Consider the following 26,451-nt stretch of genomic DNA (forward strand, 5'->3'; position numbering starts at 1 on the left):
TGACAAGAAAGCCACAACTCTTAAAAGACTATGTCTATCAAGGCGGGATTCAGCTTACGATGCCTTATTAGCTGTCTGTTTTCATTATGGAGATGCTATGAAAGTTTTAAGCAACATAACAGTGAAATATTGCAAATCAGATTAAAGTGACGAAGCAATTTTCTTTAAGAAAGCAAATGAAATCCTACGAGTTTGTAGTTTAAGTGATAGTACAACATAAAGTTCTAGAAATTACCAACATTGTATCGAAAAAACTACAGTCACCAAATGAAGATGCACAAGCTATAACTGAAGTACTGGGTGAGGCACTTATTTCACTTCAAGAATTGAAAGACTTTGGGGCAAAAACCCATTAAATCCAGAAAGTGAAAGTGTAAAGGAGATAGCTTCACAATGGTTTCTCGTCATCCGATTTTCTTCAAACTTGGCACATATATACTAGACCGAAAATAAATCGACGCATGTTTTTTTTTTTATTATTTGTTTCTTTCTTTCGGGAAATAGGTTAAGGGGGGCAAAATGCTCCTTTTCAAAAAAGGATCCCCTTAACTAAAAGGGACACATTCAAAAAACGAAACTCTGCCGACGCAAAGATAACCTCAAAGTAGGAAATACCTGTTTTGTCGTTTTTGTGAGAAAGGGGTTTCAGGGGGCAATATCGACATGAAAAGGACTCTGCACAATTCTTACGGACATTGGATTTCGGTGGCACTGCCTGAAATCGTGATATGTTGTAGATATTGCGTTCCCGAGAAAAATTCTGGATGGGAATAACCACAAATCACTGACCGCTTGGCCACTACAGAGACACTTTTTTGAAGACAGCCGAAGATAACGATATTCTGGATTTCGTTAAAAATGACTGAAACCATGATATGTTGTAGATATTGTGATCGTGAGAAAAAATTCTCAATTTGCACAACCACTCACCACTGATCATTTGGCCACTACAGAGCCACGTTTTTGAAAACAGTTAAAGGTATTCTGGATTTCGGTGAAATTGTATGAAACTGTGATATGTTGTAGATATTGTGATTCTGAGAAAAAGTCTCAAGAGGCACAACCACCAATTACTGGCCGTTTGGCCACTACAGGGACATTATTTTAAAGAGCAAATGGTAACGGTAGTCTGGATTTCGGTAGAATTGCATGAAACCGTGATAGTTGTAGATATTGAGATTCTGAGAAAAAGTATCAATAGGCACAACCACCAATCACTGACCGTTTGGCCACTACAGGGACATTATTTTAAAGAGCAGATGGTAACGGTAGTCTGAATTTTGGTGGAATTGCTTGAAACTGTGATAGTTGTAGATATTGTGATGCTGGGAAAAAGTCTCAAGAGGCACAACCACCAATCACTGACCGTTTGGCCGCTACGAGGCCACTTTTGCAAACAGTAGAAGGTAACGGTATTTTGGATTTCGGTGGAATTACTTGAAGCCATAATATGTTGTTAAAACTGTGATCCTGAGAAAGTTTCAATAGGCACAATTACCTATCGCTGACCATTTGGCAACTACGGGATCACATTTCTTAAAACAGCAGGAGGTAAGGATATTCTAGAATTTTGGTGGAATTGTATGAAACTCTGAAAAGTCCTATCCCACAACCTGAAAAAGGAATGGGGAGAGTACCTGCTAACATCATTTAAGCATAGACAACACTCTGATGTTCATCTGGCTGGATAAAGGGAAACCCTGGAAAGCCCTAGACATTTTTTCTCGGGTTCATGGCATCTACAACATATCACAGTTTCATTCATTTACACCGAAATCAAAAATATCGTTATACTAGGCTATTTTCAAAAATCTGGACCCGTAATGGCCAAACGGTCAGTAATTAATGATTGTGTCCATTAGGACTTTTCCTCACGATGAGAAGATCTACAACTATCACACTTGCATTCATTCTTTCCGAAATCCAGAACATCGTTATACTCGGTTGTTTTCAAGAAAGTAGCCCTGTGGTGACCAAACGATTAGTGATTTCTGGTTGTGTCTCTTGAGACTTTTTTTCAAGATGACAATATATACAACATATCACGGTTGCTGTGAGTTTGACCGAAATCAAGAACATCGCTATCTTCGGCTCGGCTGCTTTCAGAAATGTGGCCTCGTAGTGGCCAAACGGTCAGTGATGGGTGGTTTTGCCCATTAACACTTTTTCTCAGAATCACAATATCTACAACATACCACGGTTTCAGTCATTTATACCGAATTCCAGAATATCAATATCTTCGGCTGCTTTCACAAAAGTGGCCTCGTAGTTGCCAAACGGTTAGTGATTTGTGGTTATATCTATTAAGACTTTTTCTCAGATCACAATATCTACAACATATCACGATTTCAGTCATTTTTAGCGAAATCCAGAATCCCGTTGCCTTCTGTTGTTTTCAAAAAAGTGGCCAAACGGTCAGTAATTTGTGGTCGTGCCCATTGAGACTTTTTCTCAGGTACACAATATCTACGACATATCACGATTTCAAGCAATTCCACCGAAATCTAATTTCCGTAAGGATTGTGCGGAGTCCTTCTCATTTCGATATTGCCCCCTGAAACCCTTTTCTCGCAAAAACGACAAAATACGTATTTCCTACTTTGAAGTCATCTTTGCGTCGGCAGAGTTTCGTTTCTTCAATGTGGCCCTTTTAATCAAGGGGACCATTTTTTGAAAAGGGGTCCTTTGCCTTCTTAACCTATTTTCCGAAAGAAACAAAAAAAAAAAAAAATATGTGTCGATTTGTTTTTGATCTAGTATATATGTGCTATGTTTGAAGAAAATCGGATGACGCGAAACCCTTGTGAAGCTATCTCCTTTGCACTTTCATTTTTGGACTCGACGCGTTTTTGCCCCAAAGTCTTCAATTAAGGAATTCTTTTAACAAAGTAAATGAAGATTCTGAAGAAATGGCACAAATGTGGGAAATCGAATGTTGTTTTACAAGTAAAGGTCCAAATAGAACAAATGTTTACTGACGAATTATGTGAAGATAAAAGACTAAGTAATCCCGAACAATATTTCAAAGTTAATGTGTTCTATAATTACTTCGATATTGTATAAGTCAATTACGGACCAGTTGGAAAGGATGATGAACATTACTCAAAAATTCTAGTGTTTGCAGCCCATTGTTCTTGTGGACAACAGTGACATGGAACTCAATTTAATGACAGAAAGACTTGTAGTGAGTTATCCGAACGATACTTCTTCAGAATTCCATCATCAGTTACTATTAACCCATAGTGTACTTCGAAATAATATAAAATATATAAAAGTGAGGACAATGCAAGACTTTGCGAAATTGGTCCTTATTAAAAATAATTTAATTATTTCCAATATCCCTGAGGTCTCTGTGGCGCTGAAATTGTTTTTCAACTTTTCCTGTGACACTGGCTTCAGCAGAACGGTCATTCTCAAAATTAAAATTAATTAAGAACCACATGCACAGTTCGATGATGCAGGAATGTTTGTCATCTCTGAGTATGACAAGAATCGAAGTGGACGCAGCATGCAAGTTAAATCTGGATTCATTTAGTGGAAGATCTTGATCGCAAGAATATTGCACGAAAAAATGCGTGCCAAGATTAGCTGTAAGCAGAAAGCACATGTATTATTATTATTATTATTATTATTACTGTCATAGCCACCGGCTTTACAACTAGGGTACCTTTTCTTTACTCTGCGAGGAGGGCCCGCAAAAGTTTGCTACGGCACTGGCCCAAAGGTGAAATCAGTTAATAAAAAGACATATTCTGGTCATTTCAGAAAAAAACGTAACTTTCCGTGTCCGCTTATAGTGTTCCATTATTATTGAAAAAACAACGCTTTCTTGACATCCTATACAGTAATTTTATTTTACTTAATAGCCCAATTAACATTATTTTTGAAATTATCACTTTAAGCGTTTTATTGTTTTTAGAAGTAACATTTGTATACCTATGTTACCTGTTCCAAGGTCATTTTTTACAACTTCAAACCGTCTACTCTCAAATATGAAATAATACATTACTCTAATTTCGTATTTGAAGTGGAGGCGGAATATTCTTGCTGCCTTTGGAGTACTTTTCGTCACAGATATATGAACACCGTATGAAGTAATAGTATATTGAGAGGTATCTCACGATTTATCTGTATCCTTCGTTACTGGGGATATCGTGATCAAATACGTCAACAGTTGGTAGCCCTGAGCCACCAAACAAAGAAAAATTGCGCGCAGTACACACCTGGTCAGAATGAAGTAAGAGTACGAGTGAGCTTGTGCAGTGCAGAGGAGATATCCTGATACAGTGTGTCAATTTTTCGAGGACGTCCTGATAAATGTGTATCCGCCGTTCCACGTAAAAGAGGTGTTATATGAACAATCAAAATGTAAATATAATATCAGTGTAGCATTTTTAACATAGTTGAATTCCATCACTCTTACATTACGTTTTAATAACAATAAGCGCGGTTTATTTCGAGAAAGTTAACAACTTGTATCCTCCGTATACTTATCTTACTACTGGGGTAACGGAAGATACACTGGCGTAACGGAGCATGCGGGATTGATGTGTGTATGTCTGTTCACGCTTATTTTTAGTTTAATGTTTTTTTGCTACTAAACTCCGATAAGCTTGTTTCGTTTTTGAGAAAGTTCAACCAAAACTCATGATTATTTTATATACAACACAAAATATTAGTCAGTCGAAGAAAACAGGAGTATATATAAACGACGAGGAATTTCCTTCTTCACGTCAGGGGTCAAAATTGCAAGCAAAACAAGTCACTTCAGAGACATGGAAAATATGCAAGTGCAAGTGAGAAAAATTGCGACTCGACCGGGGATCAAACTCGAATTTTCGGGTTCCCGTTTTCGCTTCGGGTTCGCATGTTTTCAACTTTCATTTGGGCAATATGGGTAAAGAAACATTATTGAATTGATTGATTCGGCATTGTGAATTAGGCCCCTATATATATATATATATATATATATATATATATATATATATATATATATATATATAAGAGGATTGGACTATTTGAGGTATAGTCTGTTCAGAAAGGATTTATGTGATGGAATTTCTTTTGGGCGAGAAGGGTTTGATTACTGATTGTCAAGCATGAATTGATAAGATTCATTCAATTGTTTGCATTTCCTGTAAACTTTCATTTGATGACACATTTCGTCCAGTTCAACGCAAAAGGTCATAATGTACAATGCATAAATTTTACAGAACAAAAAACTTCCAAAGAGCTCATTTAATCCCTTAACAAAGCTAGATGGATTCAATTGAGCTATCACGATTTGCCACCAGGTGTAAGGCCATCAAGGCCGACAAGAAAATATAAAAAATATATTTCTGGAAAAACGGCAACATACTCCCTCATGCCTTGAAAACGACGATTCACCTTTTTGTATATTAGTTTACGGTCATTTTCATTACGTACTTGTTGGAACAACTCTTCGCATGTGTGTTTCTTTCCAGAGAGATGGGTAAAGTTAAGAAGCAAAGTGGCAAAGAAAAAATGTGAAAATGTCGAAGAAAAATAAAGAAAGATGAAGAGAGGTATGAAGAAGCGACAAGAAAGGAGAGAAAAAGTTATAAAAGGAGAGTGCAACAAAAGAAAACCAAAACAGCAAAGACGAAAATAAGTGATCGTGTAAGAAGAGCTTTAAGAAAACAGCGGAGAGAAAGAACAAGAAGATACAGGAAAAACTTGCAAGAAAAGAAAATATTGCTGGACAATTTGGCTTTAAGTAGGCCTAATCCTCCGTCAAGTCCAAATTTGCAGGATGAACCGGGGTGTTCTCAAGACAGCCATGAGAATATTGCAGTACGTAATAACAGCAATGCGAGTAGAGAATTAGGTCGTAAAAATAGAATAAGACATAGGAACAAACTCAAAAAAAGATCAAACAATTATAACGAAAATTGAAACGGATGCCTAAAGATGTTGAAAAATATCGAAAGCGCTGTTATAGGTTTGAAAGGAAAGGCAGAAATAATAAAGCCAGCCCAAGGATAAACGTAAAATATTTGCTGACGTCAGAAAAAGTATCTCCGACGATTAGGAAGAAACTATTTGAAGGAATTGTCACGGAGAAGCAGATAAGAGAGTTTTGCAGAGCAGCTGTCCCGAAAGAGAAGAAAAGATTTTCTATCAAAATTAGCGGGGAAAATAGTGAAAAATATAAATGTCTCTATTACCTGAAATCGCTCATGTGGAACAGAACTACACGAACGTCTACTCAAGAAATTAAACAAATGGTAGAAGAAGGTTTACCTCTGAGGAAGAAAAACATGATGCAGGAATTCTTGGAGAATGATGAGAACAGCAGAATGGCTCCTGGGAAAAAGGATACATTTATGCGACATAAAGTTAAAAGACAAAAAGATTGTTGAACGATACGGTGAAACATTTATATGCAAAGTTTAAGAAGCAATACCCCAATTTAAAAATTTCATATACATTATTTTGCATATCAAGACAATTTTGGATCGTAGCTCCAGTGGTGAACGATAGACATACTTGTCTGTGTGTGCAACATGATTCATATTAAAGTCTGCCATTGCTTTATGCTAAATAGTTATTTAAGATCCGAAGCATATTATATAAGATTTATTTATAAATCTTAAAGCTAATATTGAAACTTTTTGAGAGGAATGTGATGTTTCTGTAATAATTCTTGTTTGTCATTCCTAACAACAGAATGAATACTCATTTTTCACGTTTAGAGGAAGGTAGTCTTTGAATTTACATTATTGTGAACTGGGTATCATTTAGAAAAGAAATCTTTGAATAATTATATCAAACACTTTTTATTTTGCAAAAAATTTACAGCTATATCGCCTTTAATGAAAAAATGGTACAGTTTTCGACCAATTTTCATTAGGCATTATTTGCTTAATTTCATGTCTATTATCACCTCCTTCACTTTGTTAGTGTATTATCGTAGCACCCTGTGTATAGGCCTATATACAGAAATGCAGTCCACATTCCTTGGAAATAAACAATTTTAATTTGAACATACCGCTGCCAGGCTTAAAAATTAAATCTAGGAGATAGTAGGTTTCATTAGGTCAAGTTAATCTACAACAAAAACTCAGTACGTATAGTTCACCATTTACCCAAAGCTACGTTAATGATATTACATATGAATAATTGCATCGTATTTTTCTATATTTACTGTGAGAATATAAATCAGCAAAGTAGTGAGAAGTTCTAGCCGTATTCTAGTGATTAAAACATAGACCAACATTCTGTGAAAGACAACCACATTCTCCCAAATACGTTATAGCATAAAGAAGTACTTCCAAAAAATATACTGAAAATTCAGTGCTTTGTTAAGCTGGGAAGAATAGTGCTTAAGTGAGGGAAGAAAAAGTGATTTTAAATCTTCTGAAAAAGAAAGAAAAGAAAAAAACTTCCAACTACAATTGCTTTTCTAATTATTCACGCTCCTTTAATCTCCTAGGACAGTGATCCGCAACTAGTGTGCCGCGGGAAGTTGAAAGATGTCACGCTAACTATTCTCTATTGTACGAAATTAATTGTAGTTTTTAATTTTATCACGGTTGTTGTGTTTGACACGTGTACAATATGTCGTTCGCTACTGTTGTATTTATTATTTAAGATGATACTTGTTTATTATTTTACTTGCCACAAATTTTTACGTATTCAAGAAATTAAATGTTAATTATTAACTCACAGTTATTGTATCGCAAGTTACATTACTTATTATTATTACAATATTCATTACTTATTATTATTATTATTATTTCCTGCCTCTACCGTTGCGATTCGTGATTCTTTCGATAGAGCATGTTCTGAAACATTTTCCCCGTCTTTTATTACTTTATTACGATGTTTTGGTATTTGGACTTTTTTTTTAATCAGTGCTTTTTTAAGTTTGTTAATTTTTTGCTATATCGATGCACCTACACATCGTTAAACACCAGTTTAAGGAAATCCGTACCACATATATGTTACTTCTTTTGAAGAGGATCTCAGTTTCATCTTAGTTGTGATCTGAATTAGTCCCAATATTGGTTGCCAGTCAGTAGTTACTCTTGCTATCTTCTGTTAGTATCAGTGAACTATTCAACGAACTTCAAAAGTCCGTTACTGAATTCCCTATGTCTGTGTGTGTCTGTCTCTGTTGTTTGCGATTTTCACAATTTTAAACCTTGCATTCGATAGAGGATCAAAAACTATCTGAGAAAGTGATTAAATTTTTCGCGTCACTCTTACCGTTCCCGTGATATTGGCCAAAAAATTGCCGATCTCCAGAGATTTAAGGAGTCATATCTCCGGAACCATAGGTCATAGAGAGATCATATTGGTGTCGGTCAATATCTAAAAGGATGGTAAATATTTTGGTACCAAATAATAACCGGTGACCACTGTCCAACTGGCCACTGGTTTGGTCAATGGCTAGTTTGTCAGTGGCCACTAATTAATATAGGTACCACAATGTTTACCATACTCTTAGGTATTGACTAACACCAATATTATCTCTCTATGACTTACCATTTCCGTGATATTGGCCAAAAAAGGGCTAATTTCTAGATATTTAAGGAGCCATAGCTTGGGAACCATAAGTTGTAGAGAGATGATATTGATGTTGATCAATACCTAAGAGAATGGTAAATATTTCAGTATCAAATAGTAACCGATGCCCACAGTCCAACTGGCCACTGGTTTGGTGAATGGCCAGTGGTCACCAATTAATATCGGTACAAAAATGTTTAACATTCTATTAGGGATTGATTAACACCAATATTATCTCTCTATGACTTACCGTTCCCGTTATATTGGCCAAAAGCTAGTTCCGATTTCGGGAGATTTAAGGAAACAAATCGCGGGAACCGTAAGTCACACAGGGATCGTATTGGTGTTGATTAATACCAAGGATGGTGAACATTCTGGTACCAAATAGTAACCGATGGCCACTGATTAACTGTCTACTGGTCAATTGCCACCGTTCCCCAGATATTCGGCAAAAAAGTTCGAATTTCTAGAAATTTAAGAAGCCATATCTCGAGAACTGTAAGTCATAGAGAAATGATATTTTGCTAATTTTTGCGAGAAAGAGAAGGTCCGAATATAAATATTTACTTTTACATGTAGGAACAATGACAGTTATCCTTCCTGCTCCATCTCTCCATTTTGTTTAAGTTCGTTCTGGCAATGCTCTTGGAGCATTCTCAACTGGTTTATTTCTGCAAGATGGACAAATTCCTTGTACGGAATATTTCCTCCACGAGTACAAATAGTGAAAGTATTGAGCCAGAAAATTAGAAACAATAATTAGAGTGCACCAGCAGTATAGTGATAATTATTTACACTACGGTTTATTTTGTTACGGTTACGTGTCAGATTCCCAATGTATCGTTTGTGACGAAAAACTCAGTAGTGCTGCTATGACTCCTAGTAAACAGAGACAATATTTATCAACAGAACATTCTTCTCTAGCAAGTAGTAAAGATGCCGATTATTGTCGTCGGTTGTTGAAACCGAACAAAAACCAAAGAACAATCATGACAGCTACAGTACGTATTTCGGAAAACGTACAGAAAGCTAGTTATAAGGTAGCCGAACTTATCGTAAAAGCAAAGAAACCACATATAGTAACTGAAACGTTATTCATGCCTGCTTGGAAAGAAATGGTAAAAACGGTCCTGGGTCCAGAAGCTGCTAGTGAAATTTCAAAAATTCCTCTCTCTGCTGATACTGCCAATCGCCGAATTATTGAGATGTCCTGTGACATCAAAGACATTATAACGGAAAATATCAACAACAGTAGAAAGTTCTCAATTCAGATTGATGAGTGCACTGATACTAGCGACCACGTACAATTTCTTGCTTGCATTCGTTATATCGATGGAGATATAACAGCAAATAATTTCTTTTTTGCAAAAAGTTTCTAAACAAAGCAACCAGTGAAGAAATATTTCGAGTAACTAATGAATATGTATTCCACAATGAATTAAAATGGAGGGACTGTGTTAATGTTTGTACGGATGGGGCCGCTTCTATGTCAGGACGAGTGAAAGAATTTGTAGCTGAAGTGCGCAAGCGAATCCTAAGATTCGATAAGATCATTGTCTCATTCACCACCAAGCTATTGTTGCTAAGTCCTTGCAAACTTCTATGAAAGTTTTGCTGGACGAAGTATTAAAAGTGTGATTATAATCAAAGCGAAAGCCCTCAACTCGTATCTTTTTTTTCCATTTTGTGTCAGGATATGGGATCAAAACGCACTAAATTCCTTCTACATACAGAAGTACGGTGGTTATCACGAGTAAAAGTGTTACCACGAATATTTGAACTTAAAGAGGAGGTCCGTACATTTTTGAACATTCAAGGGCATTAGTACGCGGATTTATTTGCAGATAGTAATTGGGTATGTAAGCTGGCATATCTTTCCGATATTTTCGAGCATTTTTGCTGACTAGTATGAATAAGATTGAAGGTTTTATGAATGGGCTGAATTTGTGGGTAGACAGAATTGAAAATGGGTCGCTCAGATGTTACGAAACATATGGCCACTTTCTGACGGTAATAAAGTGGAAATAGACTTAATTAAAGAACATTTACAAATCCTGAAGCAGAAATTCAAAAAGTATTTTCGCGGGATTGTTCAAGATTACTACTGGGTTCATGATCCATTCGTTGCAAATTCAGAACATTTTCCAATATACAAGAATTCGCATATTTAAAAGCCGACAGAACATTAAAATTTAAACTTCTCGAAGTTCCTTTAGATACATTTTGGTTGTCAACAAGGATTGAATACCCGGCTAACTTTCGATATGGCAGTTAATGCGTTATTACCATCTTCAGCTTCAAATTTATGTGAACTTGGCCTCTCGATGTTGATTGAAATTAAAACAGCGAAGACGAAAGGACTCATCCGTCAGTGAAGAAACGAAACTTGCATTGTTAGCGATTCCTCCAAGGATCAGCCGCCTATGTGCAGTTAAGCAGGCACAAGTATCACATTGGAAGGTATGAGTAAAATTATTTATTTTACTAGTAATAGAAAAGTGTATTTTCTACAGTAGGATAAATTGATATATAGAGTTAAAATCTATTACTTTTATTTGCATAATACGGTTTAATTCATTTAATAAATTAAATGATTCGATTTTCGTTTAATAATAACAATAGTAATAGATTAATTACAATACGTATTTATATTAATAGTGTCATATAATACGTTTTCGTTTGCAATGTTGTCATAAATAATTCATGCTGTGTCGCGAGTAGAAAAGGTTGAGGAACACTGTTCTAGGATAACCCCAGTTTACGAGAGATGTTTTAAAGGAATCTAATGTTACTAGATTCTGTATTATTCAGAAAGATATCGCATATTGTTGCTGTATTAAAGGAAATTATTTAAATTTCAGTTTCAAGCCGGATACAGAGATTAGTGCACTTATATTCATCTATACCTGGTATTTTGTTTACGAGCAAATTTGATTCTTCGAAACGACACAAAGAGGACAGACAATCATGCAGATTTGACATAAGAGTTGCTTATATTTAGCAAATGCCTACCTTTGAGACAGCAACGTTGCGGTCACAACAGCACCTGTGAGAATAAGAAGTTAATTTAATTTATTTCACTAAGGCTTCTCTTGTCATTTGACGACTGCAGCACCCTTGGAATCTGTTGTATTTTTTATCACATTAAATCACACATTCATTCACTAGGAGACTACACAACTGAGAATTGTTTGTTTTACTACAGCGACATAAAAGAAAAATCATTAGAGACTTTTTTTCTGCATTAGACTACTATCAAACACGTGCCGTGGTGCATATCGCATAGGAACCACGTTTGATGCATGTAAGACTAAAATGAAGGTCACTTTTTTTTTATTTATTTTTTTTAATGAAATTGAAAATACCTGCCTGGAAGTTTTCAACTTGTCTTTGGCACACATGAGGTCCTTATTTTTCTTGCTGATTCAAACTCCATCACACAATAATACTTTGTATAATTGTTTATTTATTTTTTTTAAATTTATACCCCACGATTCTGCTCTTTAGGCTAAACGACACAACGAAAAATGAATGACGGTGATGATAATTAATGGTGAAATGGCAACACATAATACTCGTATACTGAATGGGATTTGAACCCACGACAGAGAGGTCTTCCGATTGCTAACCTACTATTTTAAGTCAGCTGGCTTTACTAAATAAATACTTTCGTTAAACATAAGAAAGTGAAAAGGACAACGAATAAGAAGAGAAAAGAGAGAAACTAATGAATTGGATTAATGAACTAAATATTCATGGTTTGTGGAAAAAAATTAGATATGATACAGAAGAAAGAGGACAGACAGGCACAACTTGCAGTGTACTATAACATAACGACATGACAAGGCAGGTGGGTTTCTAATTAAAAGTGGATATTACGAAAAATAAACGGCTAAACCTACTTAAAAGTTGAGGTCTGTGCCTAACTAAAAATTCAGAAGTGTGCAAATGAATGGAAGGATCTTATTGGTTATTACAAGCGATCTCCTCTCAGTTTCTAACATTTATAAGAAGTAGCCTTGGATTGTATTTTCCTAATGTACCTAATGAAGGCAGAGATATCTTGCCGAAACTGAATCACAGAATAGTAATAATACCAGGTGTGTTAGTTGAAGTTTGCCGGTTTTACAGTTAGATGTCTCTAGCAATATGTATACATTTCTATGATACGGCATGTACGTCATTTCTTTCTATAAACCTTAACCTTAAAAAATACACAAGTCACATTCGGCCAACAGAATAGCGTCAGAGTTGTTTACCTCAGTGAATATGGCGAGTTTCATTCCAAGTAAATCGCATTTGCGGCATGCATTGCTGTTCTTATTTCATCAAAAGAAAAAAGCATCTGAAGCTCATCGGTTGCTGGTAGAAACCTACGGTGAACATGCTCCAGTGATTAGAACATGCGAGACATGGTTTCGTCAATTTAAAAGTGGAGATTTCGATTTGACAGACAAGGAACATCCCGGTGCAGCGAAAAAGTTCAAAGACGAGGAATTGCAGGCGTTATTAGATGAAGACCCAACCCAATCGCAAGCAACATTAGCACAAACACTAAATGTGACTCGAGGAGCAATTTCTCAACGTTTAAAAGCCATGGGAAAGATCCAGAAGTATGGAAAATGGGTGCCACACGAACTGACGGATAGACAAATGGAAAAGCGAAAAACTGTGTGTGAAATCCTGCTTCAACGGTTCGAAAGGAAATCATTTTTGCATCGAATTGTCACGGGGGATGAAAAATGGATTTATTTTGAGAACCCGAAGCGAAAAAAATCATGGCTTGCACCTGGTGAAGCCGGCCCATCGACGGCAAGGCCAAATCGCTTTGGCCGTAAGACAATGCTCTGTGTTTGGTGGAACCAGTGTGGTGCGGTGTACTACGAGTTATTAAGGCCTGGTGAAACAGTGAATACGGATCGCTACAGACAACAAATTATTAATTTGAATCATGCCTTGATCGAAAAACGGCCGGAATGGGCCCGAAGACATGGCAAGGTTATCATGCAACATGACAACGCGCCGTCTCATACCGCTAAACTGGTGCAGGACACATCAAAAACACTTAATTGGGAAATATTACCGCACCCGCCATACTCTCCAGACCTCGCCCCGTCGGACTATTACCTTTTCGCCTCGATGGTACACTCACTTGCAGAGCAGCGCTTCGCTAATTTTGAAGACGTCGAAAAATGGCTCGTCGAATGGTTTGGCTCGAAAGAGAAAAAGTTTTTTGGGGATGGCATCCATGATTTGCCTAAAAGATGGGCAAAGTGTGTAGAATCCAATAGTCATTATTTTGAATAAAGAAATTGTGAGATTCCCTGAATATTAAGTGTTTTCTTTCTCGAAAAAACCGGCAAATTTCAACTAACACACCTGGTAAGTGTTTGCTTTGATCAAATTACACTTTCATTTAAATGAATGTGATTACAGAGCTCCAAGTGAAGATAGCTCTAAATGAGATTTAAAAGTACGATCTTTTAAATTCCTGATTTCTAGATCACTATCTTCAAACATTTTTCTTCTCTTTACCTGATTCAATGTTCAGAAGTCTCTGAAGGGTTGGAAACATTACAGCAGCTCCTGTTGCTGCAGATGACGCACTAATTTGAATATTGTCCTTTTCCATTCTCCAGCCAGGCTTTCTGAACTTGAGCAACTTCTCCTGAAAATACCATTAAACATTTAAGAAACAAATATAAATTTATCCAAGATAAAATATATTAACAAAACTTTTCAATAACGAATTATCATCTTCATCAGTACAACTCTTTAAGGAAACAACGTTACTAGAAGAATTAAATTGTTGGTCAATTTATTTCCGTATATAAACAAATCAAATTAAAGTGTCCTCCTTTCACTACATAAATAGAACCTTAAGTTAATGTAACATAGTTCTAGCTATCCTTTATCCTTCATTCATGCTGCTTCCTCTTTATGTGTTTAAGCTCGATGAAAAAACAGCCCTCTTATTGTATTAATCTATGCCCAACTAGTCGGCACTTACCAGAATATTCATTTCAGAATAATGAATACTCGATTTCATTCACTCTACCTTTCTTGTTGTCAAAACAATTTGTTTACTTCAATATTTAACAACTGTGTAGTAAGTTGATTTTAACACACAGCGCTAAACAATTTATGAGTAAAAGTGGAAATTTCAGGTTATGCACCTTTATTTTTATTTATTTATTTATTTTTTTCTCTATTTAAATGTGTAAATTACCTTGTCTTGTAAAGAAAACATTAAATAAACACTTCTGTGTTCTGGTTTCACCTTTGGGCACTTATTTCAATATATGCACCTATTTGCATCTTTTCTCAATGTCATAACATTTTTTTTGAATTTTCTGAAACTGTATTTTACCTCCCTAGTCGCATTTTGTTACAATATTTAAACAAGAAACATCGGACGTGTGCAGTATTATATTACTTTCGTTTCAATGCAGTCCTATCAGTAAAAGCTATTGAATAAGTAGAAAAAAGTGAAAACATTAAATTGATCCATCGCGGCTATCACAAATCGGTATTCTTACGTGCTTTTGCACATGCAAATATTTACCTAAACACTAGAGATGCACGCCTCATCGTAAAAATATTAAAATGTTTTCATAGGAGCAGAAAATGGTAGAGGGAGGAAGAAACCTGATGATTTTCGACAGATATATAGAATGAACGGAAGTATGGAAAGGAACAAGGCAATTGGAGAAATTCGTAACGAAGATTAAAGATGAAGAGAACTGCATAAGAATGGAAACAGAAGTGAAAATGTATAATGTTATGAACTTACTGGGCATGACCACAGAAAGATGAGACGAACGATTTTTATTACGAGATGATAAACGAAAGTCTCCTCAGCAGGGAATTACTCACATGAAAGGAGTAATGCACATAAAAGCACGAAAAGGAACTTTATAAGGTATATGGAGAAAATTGAGGAAATGGATACCGAAGGAAAACAGTGAGAAGTTACTAGGGAAAAATGGTTACAACAAAAATAAATTAATGAGAAGGAAAATAGAGGAGAGAAGAAAAAGGGAAGAATAAGAGAAGAGGAAATGCAACAGAATAGAGAACGCCGGAGAAAGGGTTCATAAAAAACGGTGTAATAAGGGTGAACAGAGAAGGAAGAAGAGTTTGGACGTAGTTACGAAGATGAGGAATAGAAGGGAAAAAAGAAGTGAAATCTTTAAGTTTTACGTCCCACGGTTATACCGGTTAGGCTAAAGGAGACGGTGATGATGAGAAATGAATGAAATGGTGGAATGATGAAAGTGGGAGAACGCTAACAAAACCCACGAGCACGGTGTTTGTCCACCACAAAGTCTACACGGCGCGAGGGGAATAGAAGGAAGATGGAGGGATATATATGTGAAGAACATAAAAATGTTGTATATAAGGTGGAACGTGAAGAATAGTGATATGAAATATACTGGGGAAACAAGGTAAAAAAGAAAATTAAAAAATATGATGAAAGAATGAAATAAGACAGGGACGATGTAAGTGTGAAGAGGAAGAACAACGATGTTTAAGAAGATGTTAAAGAAACGGATCATGAGATAGATTGGGAAGGAATCCAAGAACTGGAAATGGAGAATAAAATAATAAGAAAAGGAAGAAAGCACAATGGACAGAGAAAGTACAATGGAAGTGACAAATCAGTAAACTGGACAAATGGATTGTTGGTACATGAGCTGTGGGGTGAAGTGCTGGAACAAATCGAAAGAAAGAAGAAGTCTAGATTTATTTCTATACACTGCATAGGGTTATTTGTATAATGTTTATATGTAGTTTTAACCAGAAACATTTTTCTTACTTTGTTTTAGCTGCTATTCATTAAGAAAACAGGTGGGAGAGGGATATATGTATGGTATCAGATTTAACGTAGGTGGCTTGAAAAAGGAAAAAGCAAGAAAAAAAAAACGTGTTTTCTCACACAAACAAGGGGCCATTGGACCTTTCACATTTAGGACTTGGGTTCCTAATATGTTTATCATTGAACGTCTGAGAAAGACAACGTTAAATTGTTGAAATTGCTACACGATATTTTAGTTTTAATAAATAAGTGTACTACTTCGATCAGAAATTTTTTACTGATGAAACGTGAAATGTTATCTGTTCTAACTCTTTTTTCGGATTTGTGACTTTCACTGAAATGCTGAATGTTATATGCTTGACAGTTTTCTAGACCAGTGACTTTAATAATATTGAGTTTGGAACTTGTTTTTTGTAGGCTTTTTAATATATGAGGGAATTTTGAATACTTATATATGATATGATTAGTTTTGGTACTGTTCTTATCAATATTTACGGGGCAAGTAGTAGAACGCTCATCTCTGGTGCGTGGGTATCTGGTTCGATCCAATTTCCCTCCAAGTAGGCTTTGTGGTGCACAAACATCGTGTGTGTGGATTTTCTCAGAACCCCCTTCCTTCCTCCTACTCTTGTCATTCCAGCATCATAATCCATCGCATCAGCACTGAACTAGAATAATCATGAGTGGTCTAACTTAAATGTCTTACAACAAAGATTTGAGTGCCGACAGTGCGAATTGCCAATACTTAGTGAAGTGGTAATACTCAAGTCGTAAGGTTTTAAAATATTTACAACAATCTATAACGCTTACCACATAGATATTCAATTACATTCACACATAAAGTAATATAATTTGCTTAAGGGAATGCCATGAAAAGAGATCAACCAAGGTATATATACAAGGTACGAACCGAAATTGACTTCGTATAGCTACAGAAGATTACGGTTCTCACGACTCCAACTATTCATAACAGCGATATGCAAAGAGCGAAAACAATCCACGACTGGAACGAGATTAGAACGCGAGCCTCCGGCTTTCCGTGCTGATGTGTTAGTCACGAAATTATTCAGTTCACTCGTGAACAACCACACATTATATAACTCTTGAGGTCGATGCTCAGTCACTCAGACCACGGAGTATATCACAACTCCTGTTGTGATTGGAGAGCCCTATATCCACATTTAGAACATCTTTAACGGATACCAAAGTAATTTCTATTTCTCATCCTCAAGCAAATTGTTTCACTGATAGATTACTTAAAATGTATAAGCAGAAAAGAGCAGCTTGCGCTGCCTTTTATGGGGTAAGAATGATTTTCGTATTATCCCTGTTTCTGTGGCTACATGGCTTATTCGGAACAAACACGATTCATACACTATAAAGAGTTTTCCCATTATGACCCCATAAAGAAAGAAAGAAAGAAAAAACCTCACCTTGACAACACAGCATAGCGATGGATTAAGATCAACCATCTAACGTCAGAAACCCTGTACACGTATGGCAAAATAGGCTGGGAGGCGCTGTTTTGAACAGGGTCGTATGAAAGTGTAGTATGGAGACCACAGAATTGCAAGTGATTTTTCTTTGCCAATTCAAACTGGGACATTCTGCACACCAAGCCGATTAAAACATTAACAACACATTTAGGCAATGAAATTTAATTAAGGTGACACTAACTAACAAACTAACGAACTCTATGGCCTATGGAACCCGGAGGTTCAATGCCGCGTTCACAAAAGCTCTCCACTGACTTCTATCCTTAGCTAACTGCATCCAGTTTCTACTTTGTATTCCAATCTCTGCGAGATCCATCTTAATATTGTCCTCCCATCTGCGCCTAGGTCTTCCTAATGGTCGTTTTCCGATTGGTCTTCCAGTCAAGACTTTGAAAGCGTTTCTACTTTCTTCCATTCTAGCTACATGACCCGCCCACCTAAGTCTCCTACTCTTGACGACCCTAACAATGTTGGGTGAACCATATAAATTATGTAGTTCCTCGTTATGAAGTTTCCTCCATTCCCCATTCCCGTTCCTCTTAAGGTGACACAGCACTGCAAAATGAAACTCGTGGGCACTAACCAACATTATGTCTGGACGAGCTCCTCAGAAACATCGTGTGAGTTAAGCAGCAATGTCGTACTTTCTCTTGCAAAATTAATCTCATCAACTTCCACGAATAATAATATTGAACTCACGTAAGTACTGTTTATCAAATTGTTCCTATATGATCAAACAATGAACTGTCTTCATCTTTAGCATAAATTCCAGGCTTTCCAACGCTAATGAACATATATAGGAAGGAAATCACGATGAAAAATATAGGTGGTTTCGTGAAGCTGTGAAAAAGGAACATTTCAATTATCTCCTGGAACATTTGTGCGTTTGGAACATTTTGAAAGAGCATGGAACAAAGAAACTCATATAACAATATTTCTACCTATCGGAAGGAACATTTTAATTATCCAATAGGTATGAACAGAACAAAAAACGGAGAAATGACAATGGAATACTGAAAACGCTACGGAGAAGAAGCAGAAATATCGCTGCACCCTTCCTGGAACAATTATCTGAAATGTAAAATAAAATATAAAATGTAAACATTCTGCAGCTGGCCCTTTTAAGGTCAGATTTGACCATCTGTAACATATTCTACAATTATTTGCCTACAGTTAATGCGAAAAGTATTTATACACCTAAATGAATTATTTATAAGTCTTTAAAATCACTACTCTATAAAACTTTTTAAAGAATATGATGAAACTAGTTTATTCTTTGTTTCATTTTGTAGGTGTATGAATACTTTTTACTCTAACTGTATATTGTTTGGTGTAATTATCTTTAGACAATAAGCAGGAAAGAACAAAACAGAAGGGTATAAATTCAACCACCCTACTGTGGAGACAAAATGACCTCCAACAACCCACACCTTATTTCCTTATGTTATTTTCACAAATGGAAGTAGCAATACCACAAAAATATAGGAGGTTTCGTTAAAATGTAGGAAATATTGGAGTACGTAGGAAGAGACGCAAATATATAGGAAAAATAGGAAATATAGGAGCCGGGAATTGTTCAAAGATTTCTTTACGTTGCTTTGTAGACTTACATTGCCGCTATCACTCTGTAATAGAAAAAATTATTATTAAGCTTCATACTTAATAATTTCTACACTGTATTGCTTCTTATTTTACTTTTGATTCACTCTCGCGAACAAATAGTCTACTTTTCGGGCTCTAGCCCCATAAACTTAAAAGTTATACTAAAGCTTCACTTTGGAAAAAGAGTATATTAGAGCGCATTATCTGCAATATTCATTCTGATTCTTAGTATCTACTTATTGACTTTAAAACAAACTTGCTTTCTTAACACTTTCGGCACTTATTTTAAAGACACAATGATCGAAAGTAAAACAATTGTATATTAAAACAGGTATTAGTGCTCATCTCCCCAAATTTAAATTTAATACCGTACATCATTTTTCTTTCCTTCTTAGGTTAATTCAATCTTATTAATATTCCTCATGCATAGAACTAGTATATTAAATAATTGCACGAATAAAGATCTTCATCAAGTTTATTCTGTACTTACTATTTAAAACTTTTTCTACTAACAGGATTATTTTTTCTGTGCTATTTCATTTTAGGGGTATACTTACATTCATGACATACCGTACTGACTTCTCTTAGCAGGAAATGCTTTCACTTACAAAGTGTATCTTAAGGAATGAGTTGCATTAATGGGTGCTGATTGACTTGAGAAGGGCTGAGTATAAATACAGCGTGTGAAGATATGGCATAAAATATACACTGCATAGAACACGAATCAACTTGTATGAGGGGGTCAGTAAGAAGCACGAATGCTATGCAACCAAGTCAAAGTAGGACAGCAACAGAGGCTCTGCGTGGTAGTACATCCGTAGGGAACAGGCACGTCAGAGACGGCGAGTATATGCATAAATAAGAACAGTGGAGAAAACACTTCATATAGCATAATACACGCCTTGCGTGTGGCACAGCTTTACAACAACTCCAATTTTAAGGGAATTGTTACATTACTTGGTGCAGATTAACTTTAGGAGAGCTGAGTATAAAGTTACATAAACAAACCTACAACCACCAACCAACTTGTACTAGGTGAGCACCAAAAAGCACGAATGCTATCTAATCAAGTAACTCCAGAACAGTAGGGAGCCCGAGCGAGGATGTGTCCGTAGGGATGGGACGCGTCAGCGACAGTGGGTATACGCATAAACGAGGATAGCAAACGGATATTCTATATAGCACAGCTTTGCGATACTTTTATGATCACTTTGTACACTGCTTTTACACACCACTTCACTTCATCATCATTTCCTTATGGAGTACTACGTGGTAAAGAGCATACTTTGCATTTCGTATTTCTACCTTGTGATACATATGAGAGGTAAGATCCCGACATATTTTGATTTCTTATACGATCCTATTGTGAAGTACCATATTTCACCCATAGATTTTTCAAATTTATATCCCCCTAAACCGAGATAGCGCCAATTATTTCTTTTAAAAAAATATCCATGATCAAGATAACAAGAGGTCTTTCAAACGTGCCATCGGTATGTCATTTTAAATTTGGATGCTTCAGTGAGCACAATTTTTACTCTTATTACTAATATGTATCCTATTACTCAAAGTAATTTCTGTCAAAAGTATCTGTTCTCCTTGTATCCCTTCAAGAATCGCTAAGTATATTTGAGCCAAGAAAGGAATAATATGAGTTTCAATTGTTTTCTTTTATCTAAGCGACAAGGAAACAACCGCAAGAGTCATATTCAACTTCCGAAATATCCATTGACCTTCAATAAACTCACCAATTTCATAATTTATTCAGCGAAATTTATTTAATCAGCTTCCACGAATAAAATTTAGTAATTTGCTGTATTTAGTTTATTCATAAGCTTTGCTCTTATTTGTTTTAGTTGTTCCGATAAAGGTAGCTTATATGTGTTACAATTCACATATTCAAGTTAGTGCTAAATGAAGTAGTAAATCGGAACACAGAACCATGGGAATAAATATTACACGATATACACAGAATGAAAAAGTTTATGACTTGAGATAGACTCGAACCTGGGATCTAGGTTATGGTACAAGCCATGTGATCTGAGTAAAGACCACCGGGTTCAACAAGGAAAGAGTGTATTGCTGTTCTGGGAAGCGGACTGGGCAGGGTTTGGTTAACGCATCGGCACAGTATGCCAAAGATCCCAGGATAGAGTTCCGTTCCAGTCATTCACTTTCTCACTTTTTGTATATCATTGAACTCGCACCTACAAAGGACCTGATGTGTAAAAAAGTTTTCTCCTTTCATTAATACACTAGCTGAAATATCCATTCTTCGCATGGGTCAGATAAAATATTTACGTAAACAAATTTAACAAAGGAAAATCAGTAATTTTGTACTACTTTTACATATCCCGTTAAACGCCCCCTGAATCTCCCTGGGTCCCAACCGATGGGGGCTGTATTTGGAAGTCAACGCTTGTGAGAGTATCACCATTTATCTCAGCGAACGCGGAAACTATGGATTTGATACTAATATAGGTCATATTGGATTATTTATACATGTCTCGGTAACCCCCCCCCCCCCTGCTGACACTCGGTTTACAGCCGAATGGAGCTAATGCAATCGGAATTTCACCATTGATCTCAGCAACCGCAGAAACTATGAATTTCACACTAATATCCGTCACTTTCTACTACTTTTACATGTCCATGTAAACGACCCCCTCCCCTGAGACACTCTGGTTCGAATTTTGAATAAAAACGCTTCGCCTTGGTCTGGGGCTTGGACCAAGGTACCCGTGACCAAAATTTGGTAACTCTCGGTCCACTCGTCTGGTCCCCAGACCCCACACAGACACAGAGACAAACAATTCTTTATTTTATTTCTATTAGATTAGATAAATAAACATTACATTTGGCTTATTAATATTTGGTATAAGTACAAGGAACAAATAGACCCTGTAAGGTGACGAAAAACTGTACGAACACCAGTGTTTATGACCATGTTCATTATGGTCCTCTCAATTTTGCCTATGCTTAGGAAAGTAGATAGTAAGATATGGATCTGTAAAATAAATGTAAAAAAAAAAAAAAAAAGATAAAAACTCTATATATATATGTTTGGTTGGCTTATTTAACTTTACCTGTACCACATGGGCACAATGAAGCGTTCTATAGCGCATTCCTGTCTATTTTCTGGGAGATAACACGAAATATAAATTTCACGTTGGCGCTATCCTATTTTGGAGGGCACAAATTTGTAAAATATACAGAAGAAATATGTTACTTGATGTCACAATAAGATTCTATAAGATAGATACACAAAATATGTCGGGACCTTACCCCTCATATCTATAGTAAGGCAGAAATATGAAATGGAAAGGTCTCTTTACCACGTAGTACTCCATGAGGAAGATATGATGAAGTGAAGTGCTATGTGAAGGCATGGCATTTATTCTGAAGTTGGTCGCCCACCTAGTTTTCGGCCAAAAGGGTAATTAAAGTTACGAAAATTTAAAAATTCATGGTTTTTCACTTTCATTCACTTGATCAAATCTTAATACTGAATCCATATAGTAATATCGAGTGAACGAAAGCGAGTGAAGGGGGGTTAGTTGCCAGGTTGATTATCTTACTTACCGTTACATTCAAAAGTATAACTTTTTCCTCGTTTCTTTGCAGTTATTTGCTAATCTTACTTTCTGCAATTTATTCTTAGATATATTAAACGATTACTGTCACATACTTTTAATAGATTTTTCTGATTATCACCGCATTGCTTCACAAACTGTATTAATGTTAGCTCACACCTAGGGCAACGTGCCTGTATACCTGCAGCCATGTTATAATACAAATCCTCATTACTTTCCCACAATCATACCATGCGGTAACCTAGCACCAAGTAGTTCCCTCCGCTTGCCAAATAGTTCCATGTTTAAAACCGCTTATGTAAATACATGATAATCACAAATTTCGCTTTCCTTGTATACTATCACGCATACGAACGAACAAATTATTCATTTCATCCCGGTAAATTTTGCTAGAAACGGACGACCAACTTTGGAACTTAACCCGAAGATGGTGTAGAAAGTGATCATAAAAGTAGAGCAAAGCTGTGCCATACGCGAGGCATGTGCTTCCTTACTATATAGTTTTCTTCCGCTATTCTCGTTATGCATATACCCACTGTCGCTGGTGCGCCTGCTCCACAGGGACGGATCCTCGCGCGGGTCCCCTGCTGCGCTCCTGTCCTGACTTTCTTTTAAGCCGTCGCCTAGTACAAATTAGTTGGCGTTTATAGGATATTTCTTGTTGTAATACTCAGCCTTCCTAAAGTTAATCTGCACGGAGTGATGTAACTCTTCGCTTAAAAAATACGGGTAAACTTACGCTCCAGCTGGGCATTGATAAATAGGACCGCTTTAAAAGAGTATAATGCAGTAGCGTAGGGCAGAGCAGAGTAAAGTAAACTATAATTAGGGAAGCTTTTAAAATAGTGTAATTTTTCGTCTATGCTTATGGGTACCAACTAGAGCGGGCGTTGTGAAGATAAACGAAAAATGTTTTGTAAGTCAGTAGTAATGCATTTCGTACTAAAACAACCCAACCTTAAAAACGGAAAGTACTACACTTTTCTTTATTATTTAATATCTATCTCCGTCAGCTGCAAAATTTCTCGCTTATAAATGACTTGAAACGATTCTCGATTTTACTTGTAAATTGTCCAAATATTCGTACCTTTATTCTTAACCTGCTTCTTTCTTCGTTATCACTCGTACAAAATTATTGATATTGCAGATTATATAACTACAGTTTTTAAATCTCAGAATCATGATTAGCGGAAACAAATAAGTATTCCAAATCTTACCTGTTGAAACTGATTTCCTTGTCAATGTAGTGCGATATTACATTAGTAAAAATAAATTGGTATAGTTTACAATCTAGAGAAATATTTAAATAAAACTTGGGAATAAAAGTAATACTGCATACCTTCCCAAAAGATTTTAATTTTTAGCGCTTTAAAGCACACACTCTTCTTGTTTGGCGAGCTCTTATGCTACACACACCAGGCAGCTTAAAAGCATTTGCACGGTTGCTATGGAAACTAAATAAACAAAGTGTTGCCATAACCGTTTACTTGGTTGCTATGGAAACTAAAGTGTTGACATATGAACGTTTCATATGAAAACTATTAGCAATGTGTGGCATTTATTCTATTTTGAAAATAATAATTACAGTTCAGTTTATAAGTAGTAAAAGAATTGAAATAACCGTTTATCATAAAAATTATACTTATTATAAAAACCAAGGAAAATATGTATAATCAAGAATTGAGTCAAATAACAGGTGGGCACATTCCGTACATATCAATGCAACGAAAATTTTGTATTTTAGTTCGTGATTGTCTATTTGCGTTTTAAGTTTTGTTAAATTTTGCCATTTTCGAGGAGTCAGGAACGGAATGAGCCGTAAATCGCTCTATACTCTAAAGCAGTGATTCTCAAAGTGGGGTCCGCGGGACCTAGCCAGGGAGTTCGCGAGGCCTAAAATTGAAATTTCTTGTAATAAAATGGAACTCGCACTTGTTATGCAAGAATTATTTTTAAGAAAAAGAAACTGCGGCTATGGGCAGCACGAGTACAAAACAATAACTATTCAGCATTTCCAGTACTCAACGATTTCATTGATTCTTCAGGTGAAAAACTCTCTGCTGAAATACACAAAACATTTGTACAACACTTGAAAGCATTAGCAGCAAGTTTTCCAGAATATTTCCCAGTCTCACAACCTGGTAATGGCTGAATTGAATATCCTTTCACTAATATAGAAATCCATGACATTATTGTTGTAAAAAAAAAACGTTTTTTTTTCTGTGGAGTTTTTTTTAAATAAAAGAACATCGTTCTTTTTCATGTTTTTTTAAATATCTGTTTTTTTTCTGGCAACTATTATTTATTGTTTTATATTGCAGATTATTCAAATAATCAATAGAACTTGACTCGAAGCCCTCGTAAATTACAAATCGTTTGTTTCTTTGTATTATCTGTCAGGAAAGTAAATGTACACCTATTTTTCGAGTCTGGCATTCCTGCTCTCCATCCGTGGAGAGTATGAGAATTAAATCAATCAAATGTTTACTGAGGGGCAAAAAGAAAAGTTTAATCTGAATAAGACATTGCAGAGGGACACAAGCTGTGAATACGAATAATGCATAGTGTAAATAAAGGACGACACCAAAAGAGAAAACCAGAAACAGCTGTTAAACTTAGAAAAAAGAATAAAAATTGTTGAAGTGGGAACATAAAACACAAATACAACAAATACGCCGACAACTAAACTATCACCATGCCATGATCTTGTTGTAGTGGTTAAGGTGTTGGCTTACAAATGCAAAGGTCGCCAGTTCGAATCTCAGTGAGGACTTTTTTAAAATTTTTTGTTAATAATACATGCAGCTCATGAGAGATGGTAAAAGAGGTCGTATTTAGTTTTTCGTAGCAATTATTATTGGTAATGTTTAGTACTGATAATACTTTTTGTCTTTGCGTATTGCTTTTATTCTTTTCTTCATTTCAAAAGAGAAGAATATCCGAACAAATGCCAACAAAATTCCTCATATTTTGAATGTAAACGCCATTTGCAACTAGTAAAGAATAAAAATTGAACGTTCCGATGTAGCTGCAAAAAGTAAAAAGAAAAACATGGAAGTGGAGTGTTCAAATCCGTACTCATGGTAATTAAAAATACAATTTCTACATGCCTTACACCTCCCGACCACGTTTCTACGTTAGCAAGTAGGAGGTTTGTGTTTAGGTTAGGCTGGTCAAAACGTTTTGCAAAGGGGCCCGGTTTAGCTCTGACGCACCACAGGTGCGAGAAGAGAGCAAAACACTTTCTCTCTCCCTCTGTGTGTCTATTTATCTATCTATCTGTATATATATAACGGTATTTGTGAATGCCATAACCACCCTAATTTTCAGCGGATTGAGACGAAACTTGGCACAAACATTAATTGTTGAAATATCTTGAGGAGTTCGTTAACCAGAATAATCAGATCAA

General features: G+C 36.0%; 1 protein-coding gene across 3 annotated transcripts in view; it reads right to left on the reverse strand.

Annotated features, from left to right (window-relative positions):
* Nucleotides 1-24,481, reverse strand: part of LOC145674643 (uncharacterized) — a 90,008-nt gene extending 65,527 nt beyond the window's left edge. The window contains exons 1-4 of one of the 3 annotated variants that reach the window (XM_081744860.1): nt 24,382-24,481; nt 17,785-18,918; nt 14,068-14,200; nt 11,545-11,578 (exon numbers count right to left, since the gene is read on the reverse strand). In XM_081744860.1, the coding sequence (XP_081600986.1) occupies nt 11,545-11,578; nt 14,068-14,200; nt 17,785-17,823 (206 nt within the window). In that variant the 5' untranslated portion in view covers nt 17,824-18,918; nt 24,382-24,481. Of the gene's footprint in view, nt 1-11,544; nt 11,579-14,067; nt 14,201-17,784; nt 18,919-24,259 lie in introns of all 3 variants that reach the window. The other 2 variants (XM_081744861.1, XM_081744862.1) reach the window with 2 other exon arrangements.
* Nucleotides 24,482-26,451: the final 1,970 nt, after the last annotated feature.

The sequence above is a fragment of the Thermobia domestica genome, chromosome 17, assembly GCF_964235325.1.
Source record: "Thermobia domestica chromosome 17, izTheDome1.hap1.1, whole genome shotgun sequence".
In the NCBI taxonomy this organism is placed as follows: Eukaryota; Metazoa; Arthropoda; class Insecta; order Zygentoma; family Lepismatidae; genus Thermobia; species Thermobia domestica.